Source organism: Larus michahellis, chromosome 7 (genome assembly GCF_964199755.1).
Source record: "Larus michahellis chromosome 7, bLarMic1.1, whole genome shotgun sequence".
Lineage (NCBI taxonomy): Eukaryota > Metazoa > Chordata > Aves > Charadriiformes > Laridae > Larus > Larus michahellis.
In genome coordinates this window covers 42,655,726-42,678,182 of record NC_133902.1, presented here as the reverse complement: position 1 = coordinate 42,678,182, position 22,457 = coordinate 42,655,726, and the positions used below count along the sequence as shown (strand labels likewise).

Sequence of the window (22,457 nt, the reverse complement as noted above, 5' to 3'; positions counted from 1 at the left end):
GGGTGAAGGCATCTCTGCAGTGGGAGCAGAGGAGTGCCCAGAGTGAGGTGCAGCGACTCCTGCCCCGGGGCAGCAGCAGGCACCCCTCCATCTGAGCCCAGGGCTCTGGTCATGGGCACGGAGAGCCGCGTCAGGTGCCCTGCACAGTGGGACGAGCGCCTGGCCAAGCTCCAGGAATTGGTGCAGCCCGTTGCTGGCTCACACTTTCCCCTCCAGCTGACACGGGTGCATGCCGGGAGGAGGAGGGCAGGGGAGGACAGTCCCTGTGGGTCAATACATCTGGAGCATTAGTGTTAAGCAGGGAAAATTAATCTCTGGACCCGGCGTGCTGGATAATGGGTAACAGAAATCTCCGGTTTGAAGCTGGAGCCAGGAGCTGATGTTTGGACTCCTGACTGCTGAGCGGGGCAGGGAGAGGGCTCAGCACGCAGCCAACAGAGAACATGAGCTGGGGCAGGCAGTGTGGGGCTGCGTGTCCCACAGCGATGGCAGAGCATCAGCAGGGACAAGCAGGGAGTGGGCAGAGGCGCTCCCAGATGGTGGACCCCATGCCCACATGTGCTGGGAGGAAGCGTAGCAGCACCAGCAGCAGAGCTGAAGCACTCACCACACACCTGACCTGGCCAGCAACCAATACAGCTGGGGGGCTACTGGGAGACACAGAGGCTCTGAAATGCTTTATTGCAAAGGGTTTCTGCAGGTAACACAGAGAAGGAGCACGGTCCTTTTTGGCAGGGGCTTCTTTACTCCTCGCCCTCCTCTTCATCCTCGTAGGAGTCCAGGCCCACCTCCTCATAATCCTTCTCCAGGGCGGCCATGTCTTCCCGTGCCTCAGAAAACTCCCCTTCCTCCATGCCCTCGCCCACGTACCAGTGCACAAAGGCTCGCTTGGCGTACATCAGGTCGAACTTGTGGTCCAGGCGAGCCCAGGCCTCGGCGATGGCCGTGGTGTTGCTCAGCATGCAGACGGCGCGCTGCACCTTGGCCAGGTCCCCCCCCGGCACCACCGTGGGTGGCTGGTAGTTGATGCCCACCTTGAAGCCCGTGGGGCACCAGTCCACAAACTGGATGCTGCGCTTGGTCTTGATGGTGGCGATGGCGGCGTTGACGTCCTTGGGCACCACATCCCCACGGTACAGCAGGCAGCAGGCCATGTACTTGCCATGGCGAGGGTCGCACTTCACCATCTGGTTGGCCGGCTCAAAGCAGGAGTTGGTGATCTCAGACACCGACAGCTGCTCATGATAAGCTCTCTCAGCTGAAACCACAGGAGCGTAGGTGGCCAGGGGGAAGTGGATGCGAGGGTAGGGCACCAGGTTGGTCTGGAACTCGGTCAGGTCGACATTCAGAGCTCCATCGAACCGCAGCGATGCTGTGATGGATGAGACAACCTGGCTGATGAGTCTGTTCAAGTTGGTGTAGGTCGGGCGCTCAATATCCAGGTTCCTGCGGCAGATGTCGTAGATGGCCTCATTGTCCACCATGAAAGCACAGTCTGAATGCTCCAGGGTGCTGTGTGTGGTGAGGATGGAGTTGTAGGGCTCCACCACAGCAGTGGAGACCTGTGGTGCAGGGTAGATGGAGAACTCCAGCTTGGACTTCTTGCCATAGTCAACGGAGAGTCGCTCCATCAGCAGGGAGGTGAATCCAGAGCCAGTTCCTCCTCCGAAGCTGCGAAACACGAGGAAGCCCTGGAGTCCCGTGCACTGGTCAGCCTACAGAGAGAGCCAAGTGAGATTCCTCCAAGCACTGACTTTACTGGAGGGAAGTTTCAGAGTTTTGCTTGGGCAGCTTCAGATCCCTCCCAGGCCACTGCAGGGCTCGCACCATGCTTCCACCCCCAGCAGGATGCTGGACCCCAGCCCAGGGGGACACGTCCCCGCTCTGTGGTCACCTACCAGCTTCCGGATCCTGTCCAGCACTTGGTCGATGATCTCTTTGCCGATGGTGTAGTGCCCACGGGCGTAGTTGTTGGCAGCATCCTCCTTGCCAGTGATCATCTGTTCAGGGTGGAAGAGCTGGCGGTAGACGCCTCCCCGAACCTCATCTAGGAGAAGTTAGCACAATGTTAGAGATTTTCTATCTTGGCCCTGGGGAAAGGTGGCAGGACCCAACCTGTGGACTGTCCCACAGTGGGTTGTTCACAGAGATAGTCACCACCGTCATTACCGAACTGAGTTGCACTCACCGATCACGGTGGGCTCCAGGTCCACAAAGATGGCCCGCGGGACATGCTTCCCAGCCCCGGTCTCGCAGAAGAAGGTGGTGAAAGAGTCGTCCCCTCCGCCAATGGTTTTGTCGCTGGGCATCTGCCCGTCGGGCTGGATGCCGTGCTCCAGGCAGTACAGCTCCCAGCAGGTGTTGCCCATCTGGACGCCGGCTTGGCCGACATGGACGGAGATGCACTCGCGCTGGGGAGGGGGAGGAAGGGTTAGATCCCAGCTGGGACCACAAATGCAACCGCTACAGGTGGTGAGGTGCAGAGCCCAGGCAGGACATCCCAGGCCCTCGTCAGCTTGTGGAATCCACGCTGGCCTATAGCCTGGGTACCTTGTGTCCATCACAGTCTGCTGCCGTCTCCCAAATCTGGTGCTCTGCCTCCCATCGCTGCCCTGCCCTCCTCAGGAGCCCATGTAGAGGGAGACCCACTTTCTGGAGCCAGGGACACCAGGCCAGCACAATCCCTGGACTGTCCCCACCTACAGCCCTGCAAACACCCAGTGAGCACCTTCTCCATTGCCTGAACACCCACTTGGCTTAAGGGCTGGAGCCCGGCAGCAGCTGCCACAGCTCCTGTTGCCATTCCAACAACAAGGATGCAGGCTGAGACGACAGAGCATCACCCAGGCACAGGGAGCTGAGGAGGTGACAGCACTGAGGATGGGTGCCCAGCGAGGGGAGGGATTTGCAGCAGTGAACGGTTGCCATGCTCCGAGGCTTGGCTTCCCTAAATTAGCTCTGGAGGAGGAGGAAGTGTTAGCTGCACTTCTTAACCTAACTGAAGGGCTGAGGTGGGAGGGTCTCCCAGATAGGGCTTCAAGAGCAGCCTCAGGTCCCTCAGGAGAAGCAAGGCTGAGGTGGGCTCTGCAGCCTCACTCCCTCCAGGTAAGGCATCCCAAAGGCTGCAGCCTTCTTGACAAGAACCAAAATATTCACTGCCTCAGCCCCGCTGTTGCCAAGGACTTGGATGCGTCATCAGGCACAACCGAGGCAGAGGAGCATCCAAACCAAACCGGATTTCCAGAGCCATGGGTGCCCCGCTGTGAGTCAGCTGGCAGGAAGCTGGTGGAGCCAGCCATTTTGCGCTCGGGAGCACGGCAGCGATTCCCATCTGAGGAAGTTCCACGAGTCGCAGCAAGTCCTGGCTCTGTGCATCTAAGGTGCTTTCAGTGCCGCATTTCAGAGGCAGCAGTGACAGTGAGGGATGACAGAAAAATTAGCCCTTGATACCCATGGTGAGCGCCAGAAGTCCCTCTCCCCACCTTTCCCAAAGCTGAGGCGCAAGGAACAGCAAAGTGGCACCCCTCTTATCCCTCCCAGCAGCTCCATAAAGGTTTTGTAACACAAGGAGCCAACAATAAGTCCTGAGGAAGCTGCAGGATCCTCAGCAGAAGTGCACAGCAAACCCTGATGCAGCTGCAAGCACCTCTGGATGGTCACAAGAAAGAAGAGACGAGAAAGGACTCCTCCCTGGCTGAGGACCTTGAGAATTAGGGCGGGGGCAGAGGGTTATGCTGATCACCATACTTCATCCTGCCAACAGGCAGTACCCAGGACTGGCTTTCTGGGACCCAGCGCTGATAGCAGAGCCCAGCGGCGCCGGGGACACAGCAATGCTGGTCGCCAGCCAGCAGACTTTGCCTTCTTCACGGCAAGGTCTGGCTCAGGAAGGGCAGGGAGCATGGCCCAGCAGGGCAGGAGGCAGGGTGCCTGGGCACCCTGGGGCTGGGATGCTCTCCGGAGCAGCCAGAGAGCTCAGGAGCCAGAGCTCGCAGCAGGACCATGGCGGCGGGGCAGCCCAGAGGCTCACCCGCAGTGATGCCCACCCGTGGGGCAGTGGATGAAGGCACAGCTTGCTCCCAGGGCTCAGCTGTGGGTCTGCACCCCGGGGTCTGCAGCACTGGGCGCGCTCCCCCCAGCCGGAGGTGTTACCACGGGAGCTGGGCAAGAACTGTGGCTACTAAGAGGGAGGTGAGAGGGTCAGCCCAAACGCCACTCTCCACGCATGGCAGGGTTTGGCTGGTGGCCTCCTTGCCTCTGACATGTCACACGGGTGCAAGGGGATGCTCAAAGGAGGGAAGCTGCTGAGCGCCGGGGAGGGAGCAGCTCAGAAAAGGCTGAAGCCGGGCAGAGGCAAGGCAAGCACACCCGGCACTGCCGCCGGCAGCTGCCCGCACCTCTGGGCTGACAGAGAACCCCCCCCGGCAAACTATGGGGGTCATAGCCCGCTCCGGGGAGGGGCCCACCGGGGTTCCCCCGACTCTTGAGAGCACCCGCGGGACCGGAGGGAGGGGGCAGCCGGGGTCCGGCACTCACCATGATGCTGCCGCTGCACGACCTGCCTCTCCCCGGGCTGCCGCAGCTCCGCACGGCCGGCACGGAAGCGCCGCCGCCGCCTTATACCGGGGGCGGCACCGGCGCACCGGGGCGGGCCGCCCCGCCCGAGAGGGAGAGAGAGAGTTCCGTGCGTTTGCATAAATTTGCGTACATCGCGCATATTTGCATGCATTTGCATAGATGCGGCGGTGCTGCCCGGCAGCCGACGGGGTGCATCGGTGGGGGTCACCGAGGAGCAGCATCCCTCCGGCCCCCCCCGGCAGGGGCAACGGGAGACCCGGGGGTCCCCTCGAGGGGAGGGCAGGGGGGCGTAAGGGTTGGTCTTGCTACACTTGCCAGTCTTGGCAGAGGGGCTTCTGCTGAGGGGCAGAGGTGGCACCTTCTTGCTGGGTGTCCTGCTGGTGCGAGGTACCATCCAGGCGTTAACCAGGGCAGACTTTGGGAGCCAAGGAAGGAAAGTCAACAGAGAACCTGGCTCAGGTCTTCCCTCCTGGTGGGTGGAGGTGCTGATGTGATCCCTGGGCAAGCAAGGAGGTGGGTCTCTGCCAGCCGTCCAAGGTCCCAATGAACACCTGGGAGAATTTCTGCAGAAAACACGGGCAGAGGAAATACTTCAGAGACAAGCACAAGCTTTCCTGGCGTCTTTGGAGATCAGAGAGGAAAAAGCAGGAAAACTGTCCTTTGCCGCAAGCCCGTCAAGGACAGGTACACTCTGGGGCTGCATCTGGAAGCCCTGACTGCCGATGGGCTCCTTCTCCAGCCTGGCTCTGCTTTACCTCCGTGGTTTTGATCTGTTTTCACAAAGCTTTGTGAAATGACCAGCAAGGGGATGGGGAGAGCTTGGAGCACCTCGAAGGGGATGTCTCTGTGGTGATTTCACTGACGTCTGGCTTTGATACAATGAATGACATTTCCATCCTGTCTACCCCCCTCCAAAATGCTCGCAGCATCCACCGCCATGCAGAACCAGCCCTGCCTCTGCCCGAGCCTTCTGACTTAATGAGTTTTCACTGAAAGGCGCTGTCATCTCTCAGCTCGCTCTGAAAGTTGAAAGCTGGACCTAAATTATCCACCCACAGTGGCCTTTCTTTGTGCTTGAGTCACCTGGAAAGTGTCACCTTCACTGATGGAGCTGTGTGAAATGAATGAAAGCAGCGGCACTGCTGTGAAGCCCATGCTGGTGTCTAAGCAACACATTTTGAGACCTGCAGAAATGACTGAGCCAAATGATCAGAATGGGTTTAATCAAGCTTGTGGGAAAAGGTTTTTTTTTCCACAGAGGTGCCCCAGGTTGTGATTGCTGCTGAACCCGGACAGGATGCTGTGGTGACTAGATAACTTTGGAAATGCCTAAACTCCTCCCTGTGGTATAAATGTCCTTTGAGTGACCGCAGAGATCACTAGATAACACAGGCCATGCTGATGCAGAGAGTCCATGAGAGTGAGAGAGTAATTGGTAGCACTGAGGCATCAAAATTTGAGCCCCAGAACTTAATTGGTGTGAAAAGGAGCGATAGGATCATCTTTCCCTCTGAAAATCTTTGCCAAGGTGCCCACTGAAACGCATGCTGGATGCCAAGGCTGGGTGTCTCCTAGCACCCTCCTTAATTCCACAGTGCCAATTAATTCTAGGGTGTTCATAGATGAATGCTTTGCAGCAGTGTTTGGAAGCCCAAGCATTGGAGCTAGGCAGCGAGCAGTATTTCAGAAGGCTTGTGTGGTTCACCCAACTTCAGAAAATTTGTGTGACAATCTGGTGGCACTTGGGGGTGTAAAATGATGTGATACTTCTCCAAGAGATGCCTGCATCTGTTTATATACCATTCTGGTAGAAAGATGAGGGTGAAACGTCCTGGATCCGTCATTGCTGCAAATGCACGCTCCCAGTGACGGTAACCATTCGGATGCTGTTACGTTGAATGAGCAGGGCAGCAATGATGGACAAGAGAGCCGTGAGTCATTCGGAGCTGTGCATCTCCGTGAACCTCTGATCTGAAAAGCCCAAGCAGATGTCTAAGCTTTTTTTTTTTATGTTTGAAATGCTTAAGAAGAGCTGGCTAAATCCAGGGAGCCACCAATGGGCTGCCTCTTGTCGGTGCCCCATTGCTCAGCCGCCTGCCAGATGCTGAGCAGCCTGCAGCAGCCCGCAAGCACATGGCGGAGGCTGAGCTCACCCTGGCTGGAAGAAGATTCGTCCTGAGGCAACTCTTCTCTCAGAGGTGTTACCCACGGGTCTAAGGAGACCCTGCAGATGTTTTCAGGCCGCATTCAGAAATCACTCGGTTGCAAGAATCGCCTGGGAGATATTTTCACCATTGCTCAGAACAAAGTTGGACCCCTCACCAGCACCCAGAGAGGTACAAAAAGCAAGCAAGGCAAATTTTAGGCTAGTGAGTCAGAATTCAACCATCTCTTGATGGAAGAATAGGAAAAACAGGGTGAAGATAGCCCAGGGGCAGAGCCCTGCACACCACAGGGGAGACCCCTGCTTGCTGCTGCCCACAGAGCCCAGGAGATCAGCCAGCTCTCGGACACCCTCATGGGAGGAGGGGGAGGCAGCACGATGTATTGCAGGTGTGTGATGCCACCATCAAGGGCAGACACTTGCACTAAAAAGCTCTTCATTACAAGCTATTATGAAAGTTTGTGGATTTCTTTTTTTAGTGTCCGGTACGCTTCTCACCAGAGGAGAGGTGTTGCCGCTGGCACAGGAACCACCGTCAGCAGAGCTTGCAGTTACCCAAACAAAACCTCTCAAATAGCTGTCTCCCAGAAGCATTAAAGCCTGCCACACCTAAAGCAACCAGAGCTGAAACTGGGGAGGAGATGACCCGTTCAGAGTTCAGCCTGGTACATCCCATCCACACCCCAGTTCCCCCCCCACTACTTCACTGGGGAAAGCCCAAACTATTGTTCCCACTTTCCAGAGCTCAGCTCCACCCAGGCTGCTCCAGGTGGAGCAAACCGTGTCCCTCTGGGGACATGGCAGTCTTGGGAAGGTAGAAGAGACCACAGCTGTGCTGTGGGTTTGAGGAGGAGTCCCAGTGCCCTCCACTTTAAGCCTAGGTTGGGGGGGCACAAGGCAAGCACCAGATGATGAGGGGTGCTGCAGGAACAGGGCTCCTGTCCCCGTCTCTATCCGCAGCTGGGAGCTTCCCAAAGAGGTCGCACCTGTGCCTGCCCCGCTTACCCCTCACTCCATCCTTGCACAGTTGCTCTGCCCATAATCCTCTGAGCAGCGTGGCTTGGCGGGGAGGCGGCAGCGCCGGGATATGTCTCCATCCCGTCAGTGCCCCGTGCAGTTTGGTCTCCAGCAGCGGCTGTGCGGGATGATACGGCAGCACCCCGAGCCCAGCAGCAAGCAGGCAGGAGGGAGCTCCTTCATCTCGCACGGCTCCCACAGCCCCCTGTGGCCAAGCACTGCCTCCTGCTCGGCCAAGGGCTCAGGCAGCAAACCCAGCTGCTGGGCTGGTAAGCCCAGAGATCCAGCGATGCTCTGCTGCGGGGTGAGGCGTGATGACAACCTCCTTGAACACAGCTCGGCGCTGACGCAGGGTGGACGTATTGACTGGTGAAACTAATGAGTCTGTAGAAAGCATGGGCCTTGCCTGCATCTTGCAGCTGTTGTGAGTTCAAGCGAGTCCCGTGTGTTGCCAACTGCTCCAGCGTTGTCCCAGCGAGCAATTGTGCAGGGTCCCTAAAGCACAGCTTGCTAGCGGTGGCGGGTCTGATTGCTGCTGCGGTCTTAGCATGACAGCATTTGGCACATACTTTGCCACCCTGAAATGTTCTAGCACAGCACGGCAGGGAGATGGACAGGAAATGCTGCCTTTGTCATTCCTTAAGATATGCATGCCTTGTTAAGGTCAGAAAGGGCCCTCTGAGCACCTCATCCTTCGTCTGGAGTAGATGGAGATGACCCAGAGATGAGAAACAAGGGTGACTGGAAGTCGAGACACCATGGGCCACAATGAAAGGTTGAAAGAATGGGGAATATCTAGAAGACCAAGTAGAGACTCAATAAAGACCTTAAAATATCTTTAAGGCAGATGCAGATAGGAAGGGGATTAACTCTTTTGCATGCTCAGGGCAAGCAGATGCCAGTGTAAGGCTTCCTAGCAGTAAGGGTAGTGAAGCATCATTGTTTCAGGGTCATGGGATCTTCTTCAGTGGAAGTCTTTAATAACCCAAGGGTGGCATTTACTGACAGGACACAGAGCACAGCAGCGATCCAACAGAAGTTCTCGCTGCTGGAGCTGAGCAACAGCAGTGTTAATTGCTGGTTCAGATAAAACGAAGTCAATTGTGCAACGCCTGCCGCATCGCCCGGAGCGTGTGCCGCGTTACTGGAACAATAAAGCTAATTCCAGATCTCGCTACAGTCCTGAGCCCTGAATCACCGGGCAGTGTCAAGAGCAGGGAGGCACTCCCAGGGACGCAGCCAGCTCCGCACGAATGCCGAGCCCCAACCTGCAAGGCTAAAAGCACTGGCGGACGAGTTGGGACTAGCTCTTTTTCAGGCACAACAGCCCTGGGTGAGCAGCCTCCTTGGCTCGGTATGAGCATCCCCGGCTGCCGGTGTCACCCGCCTTTCTTCACAGCCTGGGAAAGGCAGCTACACACCCACGGGAGCAAATTAAACCCGCAGCTGGCTAATTGCAGTGACTTCATATCAGGGGTCTGAGCATGCCTGGTGTGAACAAGCCGCCTGCAGGCGGGTGATGGAGGGGCTGAGCCCACTGAGGTGTCCCCATGCTCCCAGGGGATGCCGGTGTGCCATGCTGGGGGGCTGTGTTGAATGGCCAGTGCTGCTTTTCCTCTTCTCCAGCATCTCTCGGAGCTGGCGGTGGCACGAGAATAGCTGGAAGCAGAAGTGCAATGAATTCTGCGTGGCTGGGTGATGGTGGGAGCTCCTGGAGGGGCACGGGTTACCCCAACAGGCCGGAGGGTCTCTGCATGCCCCAGGCAGGACAGTAGGCACACTGATGAGTCAGTCTCCATCCCCGGCCCCTCGGGCCTTCCTGTCTTACAAGTTCTCAGGAATTGCAACAAAGCTGTGGTCAGCTCTGTTGCAATGCCGCAGACAGTGCTTGTGAGAGCTGGCAGCGATGGGCCAAGAGGCAGCCATGGCTTCCCCCACCCCCAGGAGCACTCGCTTCCTCTGCCGGAAGGTGGCTGAGTCCCCAGCCTCTGGACAGCAGGGGGGACATGGCAAAATCACACAGATGCACCCACTCCTTCGAGGTAGATAAACCACTGCCAGCCGGGCAAGTCCAACATCCCCCAGGAACGCAAGCAATTCCTGGTGCAGGAGCATCTCGCTAACAGCTCTTCTCTGTCCCGGTCTTTGGGCAGCAGTTGAGCCTCCAATGGCTGGACAGATGTGTGCAAGGCAGGTTTTTGCTCATGGAAGTGGGTTGTATATCATGCAAACTGCTTGCCAGCTGCAGGGCACGATGAGAGCAGAGCTGGCCCTGGAGAAACAAGCCCGGAGCCTCGGGGATTGCCGTAGAATCGTTAAAAGTGGAAAGGAGGTGGTGGCGGCTGGCCAAGTGCTAGTGGGTGTCAGAGGGCGACAGTTAATGAGACAAAAGATGCATTTAATAACCCAGACGGGCAACAGCTCCCAGGGTGCTCCTGCCTGGAGCAGTTTGTGTGTGGAGAGAGCCGCAGTATGCAAAAGCAGGGCCAGGCTTCCTGTGGCGAGCGCATCCAGGGCTGTCCTCCCCGCTCCTCCCAGAGCCCCGGCCACTGCGAGACAGGGGCCTCAGGTCATTGGGCTGAGACCTTGTGTAGGACGGCCATCCTGAGGATGCCTGGCTCGAACAGATCCCTGAGAGCTTCCTAGCGGAGTTAACTGAGAGGATGAGGGGCTGGGTATGTAAAACAGCAGCTGTTCTGCAGGATCTCCCTCTTGTAAGGAGTCGGAAGCCCCAGGATGCTGAGCTCCCATGCCTGATGGGGCACTTCTTGTTAGGAAGAGCCATCCCCAGGTGCCCTGTGCACATTGTGGCTGCTGTGCCCTTCCCTGGGATGGCGTGGCTCTCACGCTGTCATTTAATAGCCCTGCATTGGACACAACCAGGAGGCCTTGACCATCTCCCAGGCAGGAGGCTGCAGAGCCTGGCAACAGCGAGGTAACAAAGGCTCCTGCCTGTCTTGGGGGACCCTCAGCATCCTCACCAGGCTTCGATTAACCATGGAAAACCCACCTTGCTAAACAAGCCTGGTTTCAATTCTTGAGATGACAGGTCTGCCCAGGGGAAAGGCGGGGATGGGCGTCCCGGGGAGGGAGCAGCAGCGTCGATGCGGTGCCTGGTGAGGCAGCTGGGGGTGCCCCAGTGCTGGCTGCCCACGGCGGGGCATTAGCGAAGGGCTGCCAGGCTTCTGTGGGGAGCCCTGCCAGGCACCACCGGCTTCAGCGCTTCAAGCAATGGTCTGGAAATGAACGCCAGATTACTGCTGATAAGAGCTTGAGGGTGGCACGTGGATGTGCAGAGTGATAAGCGGCATGGCCGCCCCTTCCTCCGAATTCCCACATGAGTTATTTTGCATTTCACTGCCTTAAAGCAAATTTTGCTGCAATGTGGCCTTTTGATCGGGCAATTCTTACCATCCCTTTGCTGGCTACTACCCCACCAAGCTTAGCGTTAGCCCAGATCTTTGTTAGTAAACATTTCTTACCACTGTGTGCCTTACACTCTGGGGATCCCCACTACGAAGGCTCCTGCCTAACGAGTAAAGAGCACACCTTTGCTATTCCTGCATCTGGTGTGTCCTTAGCAATGCAGGAATATAATATGAACTGGCTGGCTTGGCATGCAGAGATATTGTGGGACAACACAAACAGAAGACCTGGAAAGACCTTCGGCAGCAGCTATGAGCCTCATTCTTCCATGGAATGGAAAACAGATAATTCCATCCCTCTTTGCGGTAATATCATGATTTGTGGGAATGCTGTTGTTATTATCTCCTGCCAGCTTCCAAGTAAGGCTGTCATGCCGGTGGTGTTGATCTGAATCAGCCAGCCATGTAATCGCGCTGAAAGATGATGACAAGTTCGCATAGCAATACCTGCCTTCCCTGAGATGAGGCTGATGAGTACTGAATGCATTTTTCAGTCCTTAATTTTCAGCTGACAGAATCAAAATTAATTCTTCTGTTATTTTTTTTTCCTGGCATTATCAGTAATCTAGAGTTTTCTGGGTCAACCGGTTTATTTTCTTAATGACTGGAGCGATTTCTGTCCTTCAGTCCTCTGGAATTACTCCAGTTTTCCTAGCTCTGTTAAAAATTACCACCAGCAGCTCAATAAGACCCTCAGTTAGCTCCATTAATACTCCCAGTGTGGGCCTGATGAATTGGAAATGCCAGTTTTAGCAGGTGATGCTTTACACACTGGTTTGTTACAGATGGCATCCAAATTACAGCCTTCTTCATTGCATCCACAGCAGTTTCACTGGTATTTAGGCACTAACGGTTATGGAAAACAGCAGAAGGCTGCTTAGCAGCATCCTTTTGTGCTTTTTCTTGTTTTCTTCTAATGCAAATGCATTTGCCCCGTCTCCTTTTTTGTTGGTTTTTTTTTTTGCCTTTGAGCCATGCCTAGCGGGAAGGCAGAGGGCCAAGGTAGGGCATGTAGCTGGAAGGCATGGTGAGCACCAGGCAGTCCGTGACCCCAGTCCTACCAGGCTCGGCAGAAAATCCTGGCCAAGACAGTTGGACATGAGCATCCTGGTGCTTGGGAGTGCGTGGGCACGAGTGTGTCAGTCTGTGTGGGTGAAATCAGGTTTTGCTTAGCAATAAACCCCGCTCCTGTCCTGTGTCAGAGGCAGCTTCTGCTCCCCTCCGCGGCTGACGGGCTCCCCAGCATTTGGAGGGGGGTGGGTGGAATCTGCCTTTTCATCGCCCCCGAATCTCCTTTCCCTTGGGGTCAGATGCAGACCCTGCAGCCCCCAGCCTCAGCTGCAGGTGGGTGTGAGATGCTGCTCTTGAGCATCACGGGATTATCCAGGCTCTGCAGCCCCCGCTGTTCCCTACGGCGTGCCAGGGATGGGGTGAAGCCCCCCGCCATGGCGAAGCTCAGCTGCTGCCTGGGCCCGTGCGTGTGCTCATCGTGGATAACCTATTTAATCACGGGCTTCTGCCACCTCCGCCGGCCTCTGGCTCTGTTGATTTAAAATCTGCAAGCACCTCGGTTTTGCCTGGGTTTTTGGCTGGGGCAGCAGCCCCGGCGTCAGCGCAGGCCAGCACTCCCGCCTGGGATGCTCTCCTGGTTTGAGGTAAAACAGAACCAACTTACTGTTCAGTAATGTTACTTCTTAGCTAGGCCTCTTATAACTCTGAAATTAACAGCATGTTGTGTTGAAAACGGTTCATTCTCAGAGTGATAAGACCAATGTTTACAGTTTGTGCCAAGGAATGGTACACAGAGAGGCTCTTGCTCATACTTACTGCTATAACAAGCAAGGTCAGCTAATTTCGTTATTTGCCCGTTGGAGGGTCGGAAGCGGAAAAGCATAGGAGCAGACAGGACAGGTGACCCAAAATTGACCCAAAATTTCATCCCATCTGCCCCATGCTCAGTATAAAAGCTGAGGGACCAGAGGGTCAGCTCTCTTTCTTCAGTGGCCGATGTCTGAGGAGGACCCTGTCTGTTCATCTGCCTTTGATCCCGATCTGTGCATTCCTGACTCCAGCTCTGGAATCCAGTTCCCACCCACCGCTGAGTCCAGTCTGGGACTTTCCCGGTGCCTGCCGGTGACATCATCCTGGGAGCTTAATACGGTTTTGTATATACTGTATCTATTTCATTATTTCCTTTTTATTTTATTATTAATACTTCATTAAAGTAGTTTAGTTTCTTCTAAACTCATAAATCTCTTTACCTCTCCTCCTCCTCTCTGTGTATGAGAAGTTGGGGGGGAGCATCTGTCGCTGGCCATTGGCCAATTTGGCCAAAACCCCAACAGATGCTCAGCCTGTGTCTGTCACGTCCCTGAATCTAGCCTGAAGACGTTGCCCTGCTTGAATGAAAGTCACCCTGACTTTGCTGTTTCTTACTTCCTTGTCCCGCTACACTGACTTCTGCTAAGAGCAGCAAGGGTGACTTTGCCTCCCTGGATACTCCCCAGTTCCTAGAAGGCGCACTTCTGGAAAAGCCAGCTGGGATGAGAACAGAGCAGATTGGGAGAGAGATGGGCAGGTGGCTGAGAGCATGGCCATCGAGACAAACATGAGGAGCATCAAAACCACGAGGGTGTGGAGAAATTGGCTGTGCAGGGAAGCCAGGGGAGCTGGGCAGGGCTGTTTGGATGAGACAGCAAGACCGGGGGTAAAAGAATTAATGTGTATTTTTAAAATGGATGCCCTTTTCAAGTGACGTCCCCACCGGCCATCAGCCCTCTGTGACTGGCGGTCCCCACGCCAGCACAGCCTTTCCAGGGGTGAGCAAACCCACTGCTCCCACTGACCCCTTTTCTGGGGGCTGCACCGACCCGGTGGCCATGCCCAGAGATGGGGAGCATGGCCATGGCCACTGCTGTTGTCTCTCCTGGGAGCGGGCAGGCAGAAGAAGGTGGCATGGAAATGGCACCCTTGCTCTGCTCAACCACTTCCCACCCCATCCCACTGGCTCCAGCTCCCACTCCCTCCCTGCTGCATCTCCACATGGCCGCCCTGGAGCGGGGACCTTCCCTTGGGAAGTGGGGAGAAGGGAACGAGAGACAGCTGGATGTGACGAGAGGAGCAGTGGGCATGCCACTCCTGAGCACATCACTCCACAGCTCCAAAAATCGCCAAGAATACAATTTTGCAGCACGTAATTGCCAGTTTTAAGGAGGCTGTGACAGGATCTGTGTTCTCCTGAGGAAATCAAAAGCTGAAATGTTGCGCAGCGCTGAAAAAAATATCTCTCTTAATATGGGGTTTGCATAATAATATAGCACGAGTTTATGATGCAATTCAGTAGGCTTCCTAAGAGATGGGGTAACCAGGGTAAAAAATGTGGTCCTTTGAGGTTCTGCTTTGCTCACCCAAAAGTTGTTTTCTCAGAAAGCCTCAAGAGTATTTCATGAGCATTTTTGCGACCCTGGAAAGCTAAAAATAGGGTTGCAACACAGCAGTCACCAGAATGTTTAAAGAAATAAGGGTCTTCTTGAGACAAACTCAAGATGCCTGAGCTGGGTTCGAGGCTGGCATGAGCCTGGCTGGCAGGTAGGTGCCCGAGGACTTTGGGCAGACCCAGGAGGAATGGGCAAGGAAAAGAGGGCAGGGTGCTGTGGCTTAAGGTGTGCCTTGTGTGAAGGACCAGTCGGTGATGGGCTGCCTCTCTTCGGCTGCTGCGAGGTGGCTGGCTTGGCTCATTTGAGAAGGGGAGGGATTGTGGCAGCTCTGGGGCGAGGTGTGGTTGGTAGAGCATCCTCTCTCTCCTACCAGCGCAGTGGTGGGCTACTGCCCAACCCCACATGGCCTCCCCTAAGGACATTAGGGAGGTGTAAGTCCTTCTCACTGCGTATCCTGGTCTCATGGGTGAGGGTCACATATGCCACGAAGGCAGCAGCAACGTGTTCCCCTGGCTCCAGTCCTAGCCAGCATGTGGGTTCCTCTCCTTTCCCCATCAGGAGGAAAGGGAGGAGGCCTCCCTGGCTGGTGGGCATGGAGACCTGGCAGCTCTGGGGCCTCCTTGTCCCCACATCAGCTGCAACAGCCAGGGAAAGGACCGCGAGGTGTCGAGACACGGCTAGGTCCTGGTGGCATCTCCCCAGCTTTCCAGCCAGCAGGATGGTGTCCCTGTGAGGCAGCCTGTGGCTCCATCTAGTGCCCATGCCAGCCCAGCCCGGGCCAGCCCTGCACCCATTGCTGGGCAGATGGGCCAAATCAGAGCCCCTGGCAGCCAGCGAGGGCAACCTCGCCAGAGGCAGCCACCCCAGGGAGCCCACTGCCTGCTCCCGGGGTGGCAGGTACAAGGAGGGCAGCGCTGCAATGGCATCCGGGAAAAAAGAAAAAAGAAAAAACAACAGGGAATACGCCAAGCAGTCGCTCAAGGACAACATCAAGTGCTGTCTGACGGCAGGGGACGGGTCTCCCACCCCTTGGAGAGGAGATGATCCTTGGCACAGGAGATGCCACTTCATCCCTCCCAATGCTCTTCCAGGCCCACGGCTGAGGAAGGCTCTTCATAGGCATGGCTGGCTGTCCCAAAACCCGGTCCCTGAGGAGTGCTGGGAGTGGCCTGTGTCAACGCCTGGGTCTCCCCAGCCTGCCGGGTAAAGCGGCACTGGGAAAGTTTGCCAGGATTGGGATTTACAGGAGGTGAGGAAGAGATCCCAGCTGCAGTGCAGGGGTGGTGGGTCCAAAAGGTTCTGGCTCCTTCCTCCTCCCATCCAGACAGCAAGAGGGGACAGCCCTATCTCCACGGACAGCGCAGGCTCACGGGTGCAGGTTGGTGGCCTCCAGTCTGCCCACGACCCCCAGGACGGCTGAGAGCGGCCCCTCTGCCCCCGGCAAGGGGACATGCAGAGGCAAAGCCCACAGCAAAGCTGCCAGTGCGCGGCTGTCCCCTGAGCCCCGGTGCTCCGGGCGCCTGGGCACCCTGTTACCCGGCTTCCCCCGGCGTGAGCAGGGCCGGGGACGGGGCAGGGCTACCGGGGGGATGCTCTGCCGGGGCCATGGCGGTGCCGGGCAGCCCTGGTTCCTGGCAGGGACCCTGTGCCCCACAGCCTGTCAGGCTGCACCCCTTCGTGTCCCGCCCCGGCAAAGCGCTGAGTCACCCCAGCTGTCCCCTCCCGCCGGCCTTTCCGGCAGGGACCGGCCGGGCAGCTGACTCGGCAGGCGGCCAGGGGCGAGCCGCAGGCCGGGGGCTACCCCGGGGCGGGGGGTGGCCGTGCCCCGCTGTGCTCGCAGCGCCGGCTGCACCGCTGGGGACAGCGACCGAGGTCAGTGCCCCCCCCGGCCCGCGCCCCCAGCCGCGGGCAGCGGTGACAGCCGGACCGGGGCTGCGGGGACGGGGAGCGGGAGGGCGACGGGGAAGGGGGACGGGGACAGGGGGACCGCGCAGAAGCGAAGCCCCGCTCCGCGTTCTATCACGCCCCCTATGACGTCACCAGCCTGCCAGGCGAGCGCGTGACGTCACGGGGCGGCAGCACCGCGGTTGGCTGCAGCCGCCGCTCGTCGTCCCGGCGGGTCCCGCCTCCCGCCAGGCCCCGCGGCGGCCCGGGGGCCGTGGGGGGGACGCGCGACACCGGCCGCGGGCGGCCCGGGGCGGGCGGGGAGGGCTCGGCTGCGGCACTCAGGTGGGCGACGGGTCGGAGGGGGTGGCGTGGCGGCGTGCGGGGGGGACCGGGGGACCGTGTCGCACCGGGGAGGCGGCCCACGGGGGGAGCGGGGCCGGTCCGGTGCCGTCCCTTCCCGTGCTGCCGCCCCCGCCCGTCCCCGGTGGGGAGCCCAGGGCTGCCCGCCGGTGGCGGCGAGGGGGGGAGTTACCGGGTGGCGGGGGTGGGAAGGAAACTTCCAGCAGCCGCCCCGTGACGGGCCGGGCAGCCCCGGGAGCGGCGTGTTTACAGCCGGGCCGGGGGGGGGCGGTCCCCGTCGGCGCCGCCCCGCCGCGCTCCCAGTGCCGTACTGGTGCCAGCACCGCCCTCCCCATCAGCTGATGGGCCCGGGCAGCGCGGGCGGGGGGCGAGTACCGGGGGAATGGGGGGGTTAGTCGGCACCCCGGGGGCTTGGAGGGCGGGGGGAGCCGGTGCGGCAGCATCCCGCTCCCGTCCCCGATCCGGAGAGGGTCGGCCGGTGGAAGTGTCCCGGGGTGCCCGGGGGAGGGTCCCCGCTGAGCCCTTAATCCGCTCCAGCCGCTAAGCACCTTAGCGGGCTGCTCCCTCTGACCCCCCCCGGGGGGGGAACGGGAGGGGAGCTGGGGCAGCTGCGGGGGGAGCGGGGCAGGCAGCTGGGCCACCAGTGAGGATCCCTGTCCCCTTGCTTGGGCAAGTTGGGGTGACACGGGTGGGACGGCGGCGTGGCAGTCCCTGGCTGGGGCTGTGCGTGCATCCAGGTGGCTTGGGTGCAGGCAGGGTGCTGGGGAGCCGTAGGGGGGGGGGTGTGTCCTGCTGAGCTGCTCCCGGGGGCACCTGTGGGGTGGCCGGGGGAGCCTGGGGAGGGCAGAGCAGCCGGCCCATGCTGTCTCGCACCCGGCACTGCCAGGCTGTGCCTGCCGACCCCCTGACGTGTCCTTTTACCCCCCCTCAGTGACCCCACGGGACAGCCACGCGTCATGGTGGACTACTACGAAGCACTGGGGGTGAGCCGCAATGCCACCGCCGAGGACATCAAGAAGGCGTAAGTGCGTGGCAGGCGTGCCCCTGCCCAAGCCACCACCACCGCCACCCCCCCCCCAGCGCCAGCAAGGCCGGGGGGCTCCCCGCGGGGGCCAGTGGGGACAGGGCCCAGCTCCAGAGGTGACAATTCAGCCTTTGTTTCCTTTGTGCGGAGGCCAGAGCGGGGCTGGGCTTTGCTGCTGCACAAAGGCATCTCTTGGTGGGGTTTGGTCCCTTTGTCCCCATTCAGCCCGAGGCTGGGGATGGAGGCGGGAGGTGGGTCCCGCTGGTGTTTGGAGGTGTCCCCTCTCTCTGCTGGAGGGTGCGGGGATGGCAGAGGGATGGGGCGCGGGGGGCTCTGCTGGCGTCAGGGTCAGGGGACTGGAGCTCATGGGGTGAGGAGCAGCGTGTCCCCTGGCAGGGACATGGGCCCCGTTGGCAGGTCCCACGCTGCGCCCCAGGCACTGTAGAGGAGCCCTTGGGGTGACAGAGCCTCCCACAGCTCCTGCCTGGCACCATGCCGAGGTCTTGCTGCTCTTGCTGGGGTGAGGCGTCAACTGCAGGGAGTAAGTGCGGACTGGTGGCTTGCCTGGCGGGGACAGAGGTCCCTGCTGGAGAGGCTTCCTAAGAGTAGGTGAGAGAAGGTGGGCAGCCTGGGTTAAGCCCAGCTAGCTGCAGGCGGGAGGAAAGGGCTGCTTGTGCTCACCTGGCCCATGCATACCAACGGCGGAGCCCGGGAAGGCTCTGGAACAAACCTGTGAGCGTGGTGCGTAGCACAGGCTGCACCGCCGGGGTCATGCAGCAAATATTTGCTCAGGAGGCAGAACCAGTCCAGGAAGCTCCCGTTTGATGCCTGAGGCTGTAGGGCGCTGGGTGAAGTGGGCTTGGGGTGCCCCTGCCCACAGGGTCGGAGGTGTGCATGCAGAAGGGGGGTGCTGGCCCGGGAGCCCCCACCGCCCGAGGGCTGCTGTGTGCCCATCACTGCCCGTCTGTGCAGGTACAGGAAGGCCGCGTTGAAATGGCACCCGGATAAAAACCCAGACAACAAGGAGTACGCCGAGCAGAGGTTCAAGGAGATCGCCGAGGCGTACGAAGTGCTGTCGGACAGTAAGGGGCCATGGTGCAGTCTCGTGTGTTCCCCCCTCCCCCAACCTTGGGGCTGCTCACCCTGTCCTGCTTCTGGGCTCACCCAGGTGGCATCCCTGGATGTTCCCAGGAGGTAGCGGGTCCCTCCAGCTTTACCGCCAGGCTTGTGGGGCTTGGTTACCTCCCCATGCCTCCCCCGAAAACGGCTCTTGGGAGAGATGATGAGGTGCTGGCCACCGGGATGAGGTCTCCCCAGCGGGGCTGAGGCTTTTGCATCCTTGCCTGATGCCCCAACTTGGGTTTGGGAGCAGTGCCAGTGTGGTGGGGGCTTGTGCCACCCCCCTGCTCTTGCTCTCTGTACCTCCCTTGGCCAGGGGAAGCATCGGTGTTCCTGCCCCATGCCTGGCAGCCGGCTTCCCCACAGCCTTCTGTCTTCTTACAGAGCAGAAACGTGATGTCTACGACCGTTATGGCAAGGACGGACTCATGGGGGCAGGTGAGTGGGCATTAGTGCCCATGAGGGGGTTAGTGCAGCTCTGGATATGGCCCCATCTGAAGACCCGGTGTGTGGGTCTGTGCCTCCTGGGGCTCCCCAGCCTCTGTGGGGTTCTCACCCAGGGCTCCACTTAACTCTGAGCCTCTTCCCTCTGGCAGGACCGGGGGGTTCCAGGGCTGATGCCGGGGGCCCCGAATTCACCTTCACCTTCCGCAGCGCTCACGACGTCTTCCGGGAGTTCTTCGGTGGGCGAGACCCCTTCGCCGACTTCTTTGGTGAGTGTGGGGCAGCGGGGGGGCTGGGGGCCGGCTCTCGGGCACCTCTCTGGCTCCAGGGCAACCACTGGGCTTGCGGACAGAGCGAATGGCTGTCCCCAGCGGGGAGCCCCACAGCAGTGCCCTGCTCGTGGCTTGCCAAGCCACGGGGGCAATGCTGATATGGGGTGGCCCTGCCTTCCAGATGAGATGCTGCCCTTCTCCGAGCTACGAGGACCTGGTCCGCGGCACCACAGGGGAGGCCACTTCTTTTCCCCCTTCCCGGGATCCTCAGGTAGGAGACGCTGCCAGCCCCTGCCCAGTGGGGGTGTCCTGGGCTACCGCGTCCCCCTGTGCAGGGTCCATCCCCTGCCTTCCTCCTGTCCCCCATCCTGGCACCAACCTTGTCGCTCCCTTCTCCAGATTTCTTCGCCTCATCCTTCAGCTCCGGCGCCGACGCAGGGCTGGGCTTCCGCTCCGTCTCCACCTCCACCACCTTCGTTAATGGCAAGCGCATCACCACCAAGCGGTGAGGGCAGTGCTGGCCCACCTCGCTCCCGGGGAACCCCCTCGTCGGGGGGGCCTCGGACCCTGCAGCTTGCCACTGCGATGCTCTGTCTGCCTGGCCCTTGACCGTCCATCCCTCTGTCTGTCTGTCTGTCTGTCTGCAGGATTATTGAGAATGGGCGGGAGCGGGTGGAAGTGGAGGAGGACGGGGAGCTGAAGTCGATCCACATCGATGGTGAGAAGTGGCACCGCAAACGGACTTGTTGGGGCCTGGCAGTGCCACGTCCTGGCGCCCTTTCCTTTTGGGGACCCCTCTCCACCTTTGGGGTGGCCGGGGGATGCTGCACCCAGGCTTGGCTTCGGGCTGAGCCCTGGCGATCCCTGGTTTGGGGCTCTGCCGTGGAGGATTGGTGGGGTGGGCAAGAGTTGCTGGGGCACTGCGTCAGCTCTGGGGAGCTGGTGCAGACATGACCCCCATCCCCTGCCCCGTGTCCCTGCAGGCGTCCCCGATGACATGGCGCTGGGGCTGGAGCTGAGCCGGCGGGAGCAGCAAGCCTTCCCCAGCCCGCGGCCTCCCTCGCCCCCGCCGCCCGCCCCGCACCGGCCCCCGAGCTCCTCGCCCGTCTGCCTCTACACGGACAGCGAGGACGAGGACGAGGACTTGCAGCTGGCCATGGCCTACAGCCTCTCCGAGATGGAGGCCGCGGGGCACCACCGAGCAGGTGGGCATGGCCCTGGCGCCCCTCCGGCACCGGGGGGCAGCCCCGGCACCCCATCCTCTGCCCGCAGAGCCCGCGGTCCCCGGGGGAGCCCGGAGCCGGAGCCGCTGGGGGCTGGCAGCCCCACCACAGTGGGGCATGAACCTGTCCCCAAATCGAAGCAGTGGCACTGCCCCCTGCTCTGAACGTGGGGCTGGAGTTGTGCCCCCCCCCGCCCCTGCTGTTGGGCAGGGAGAGGAAAGAGGCAGGGGCGGCTCACTGCCTGGGGCTCCTGCCTCCCCCAGCAAGGGAGGGGGTCTCTCCTGCCCTGCCTTCTTGCTGCTGCTCAGGTGGGTGGGCGGCTGGTGGCACCCTGGGGTGGGGGGGCTGCCAGAGTTGGGGTTTGTGGCTGGAAGAGGGGCCCTTGGTGGGGTCCCGGGAACAGGGGCAGCTCCCTGCCCTGGCTCCTGGAAACGGGGGGGGTGCCCGTGGGCAGGTGTGCTCCGGCTCTGCCTGCTCCTCTTGCACGGCAGAGGGGCAGGGGCTCCAGCCAGTGCCCCCCTGGCTGCTGCCTGCCCCCCGCCTGGGCTGGGGAGCGCTGGGTCAGGCTCTCCTTGCAAGGAGGGGTGCGCGCGTGGGCTCTGCTCGGTGCCTTGTGTCTGTCTCTTCCTCTGGATGCTGTCACTCCTGCCTGTCCCCCCTCCTCCTCTGTCCCCTCCCGCATCGCAGACCCTGCCTGGTCACCCCCCTTCCCTATGCCTTGCCCACCCTGCAGGGCACTGTCACACTGTCAACCCCCCCCACCCCGCCTTGGCCTGGGGGCATCATCCCTCCCTGCTTCCCACAGCAGCAGTGACCCTTAGTGATGCTCACAGGCATTTCCACCTTCGCCATTGCCTGTGGTCCTGCCTTGGCTCTCCTCCTCTTCCTGGGGCCTTCCTCCCTCCTTCCCTGCCCCTCCCCAGCCCTGGGCTGAGGAGGGATTCACGGGTGCTGTTGTGTCCCCCCCACCCTCCGCTTTTCTCCCCAGGTGTGTTCTGAGGCTGCTGCGCCCGGGGACCGCGCACGCCCACTCGCCCACGGAGGCTCTCCCAGCCAGGACTCCGCTTTCTCCCTGCACGGCCACCCCCTGCCACCCCCTTCCCCCAGCACCCTCTGACTCCGTGGGACGTGTTTGGGGGGTGTGTGTGTGTGTGGGGGCGCACAAGCGGGCTTATGGCCGAGCAATACCTGCCGGGCACCACGACGTGGTGGGGAGGGTGGTAATGGGGCGGGGGGGGGCGCTGGAGGTGGGGGTTGCTGTAGATTAGGCTGCTGGGGGGTGCTGGCAGCAGGCAGCGAGGGGCAGCAAGGCTGGGCTCAGCCAGTGGAGCCAGGCTCTGCCCCCCCTGCCTCGCTGCAGCCCCCCCTCCCTGACCCCTTTCTGCTGACAGCCATCAATAAACCTGTTTGCAGTAGCTGCTGCCTGCGGGGTGTCTCTGGGCTGGGGGCTACAGGTTTTCCCCCGCCCCATCCTTGCCTGCAGGCACGGCGGGGGGGTCCAGGCCCA

The 22,457-nt window shown here is 60.1% G+C and overlaps 2 protein-coding genes across 6 annotated transcripts; one reads left to right on the top strand and one right to left on the bottom strand.

Annotated features, from left to right (window-relative positions):
* Positions 1 to 601: 601 nt before the first annotated feature.
* Positions 602 to 4,704, bottom strand: LOC141746731 (tubulin alpha-5 chain-like). Its single transcript, XM_074595773.1, has 4 exons — positions 4,537 to 4,704; positions 2,189 to 2,411; positions 1,899 to 2,047; positions 602 to 1,715 (listed from the first exon to the last, which is right to left on the bottom strand). The coding sequence occupies exons 1-4, from the start codon at positions 4,537 to 4,539 to the stop codon at positions 744 to 746; spliced, it is 1,347 nt and encodes a 448-aa protein (XP_074451874.1). The 5' UTR covers positions 4,540 to 4,704; the 3' UTR covers positions 602 to 743.
* Positions 4,705 to 15,868: 11,164 nt separating this feature from the next.
* Positions 15,869 to 22,365, top strand: DNAJB2 (DnaJ heat shock protein family (Hsp40) member B2). 5 transcript variants are annotated; one of them, XM_074595770.1, is made up of 10 exons: positions 15,869 to 15,999; positions 17,800 to 17,889; positions 18,865 to 18,974; positions 19,396 to 19,449; positions 19,608 to 19,724; positions 19,909 to 19,998; positions 20,127 to 20,232; positions 20,375 to 20,445; positions 20,711 to 20,932; positions 21,939 to 22,365. In XM_074595770.1, exons 2-10 carry the CDS (start codon positions 17,825 to 17,827, stop codon positions 21,947 to 21,949), a joined length of 846 nt encoding a protein of 281 aa, XP_074451871.1. In that variant the 5' UTR covers positions 15,869 to 15,999; positions 17,800 to 17,824; the 3' UTR covers positions 21,950 to 22,365. The 5 variants fall into 5 exon arrangements, with proteins under 5 accessions (XP_074451871.1, XP_074451870.1, XP_074451868.1 ...); XM_074595769.1 differs by lacking the exon at positions 15,869 to 15,999 and adding an exon at positions 16,385 to 16,493; XM_074595768.1 differs by lacking the exon at positions 15,869 to 15,999 and adding an exon at positions 16,689 to 16,850.
* Positions 22,366 to 22,457: the final 92 nt, after the last annotated feature.

What these genes read in the sequence shown, in the direction of transcription:
- LOC141746731 (XM_074595773.1), bottom strand. An exon ending in CCTGGAGCCCACCGTGATCG is followed by an intron (nt 2,048 to 2,188) that starts GTGAGTGCAACT and finishes AACTTCTCCTAG; the next exon opens with ATGAGGTTCGGGGAGGCGTC. An exon ending in TGGACAGGATCCGGAAGCTG is followed by an intron (nt 1,716 to 1,898) that starts GTAGGTGACCAC and finishes CTCTCTCTGTAG; the next exon opens with GCTGACCAGTGCACGGGACT.
- DNAJB2 (XM_074595767.1), top strand. Translation starts at nt 17,825, where the DNA reads ATGGTGGACTACTACGAAGCACTGGGGGTGAGCCGCAATGCCACCGCC. An exon ending in CCCCTTCGCCGACTTCTTTG is followed by an intron (nt 19,725 to 19,908) that starts GTGAGTGTGGGG and finishes CCTGCCTTCCAG; the next exon opens with ATGAGATGCTGCCCTTCTCC. An exon ending in AAGCGCATCACCACCAAGCG is followed by an intron (nt 20,233 to 20,374) that starts GTGAGGGCAGTG and finishes GTCTGTCTGCAG; the next exon opens with GATTATTGAGAATGGGCGGG.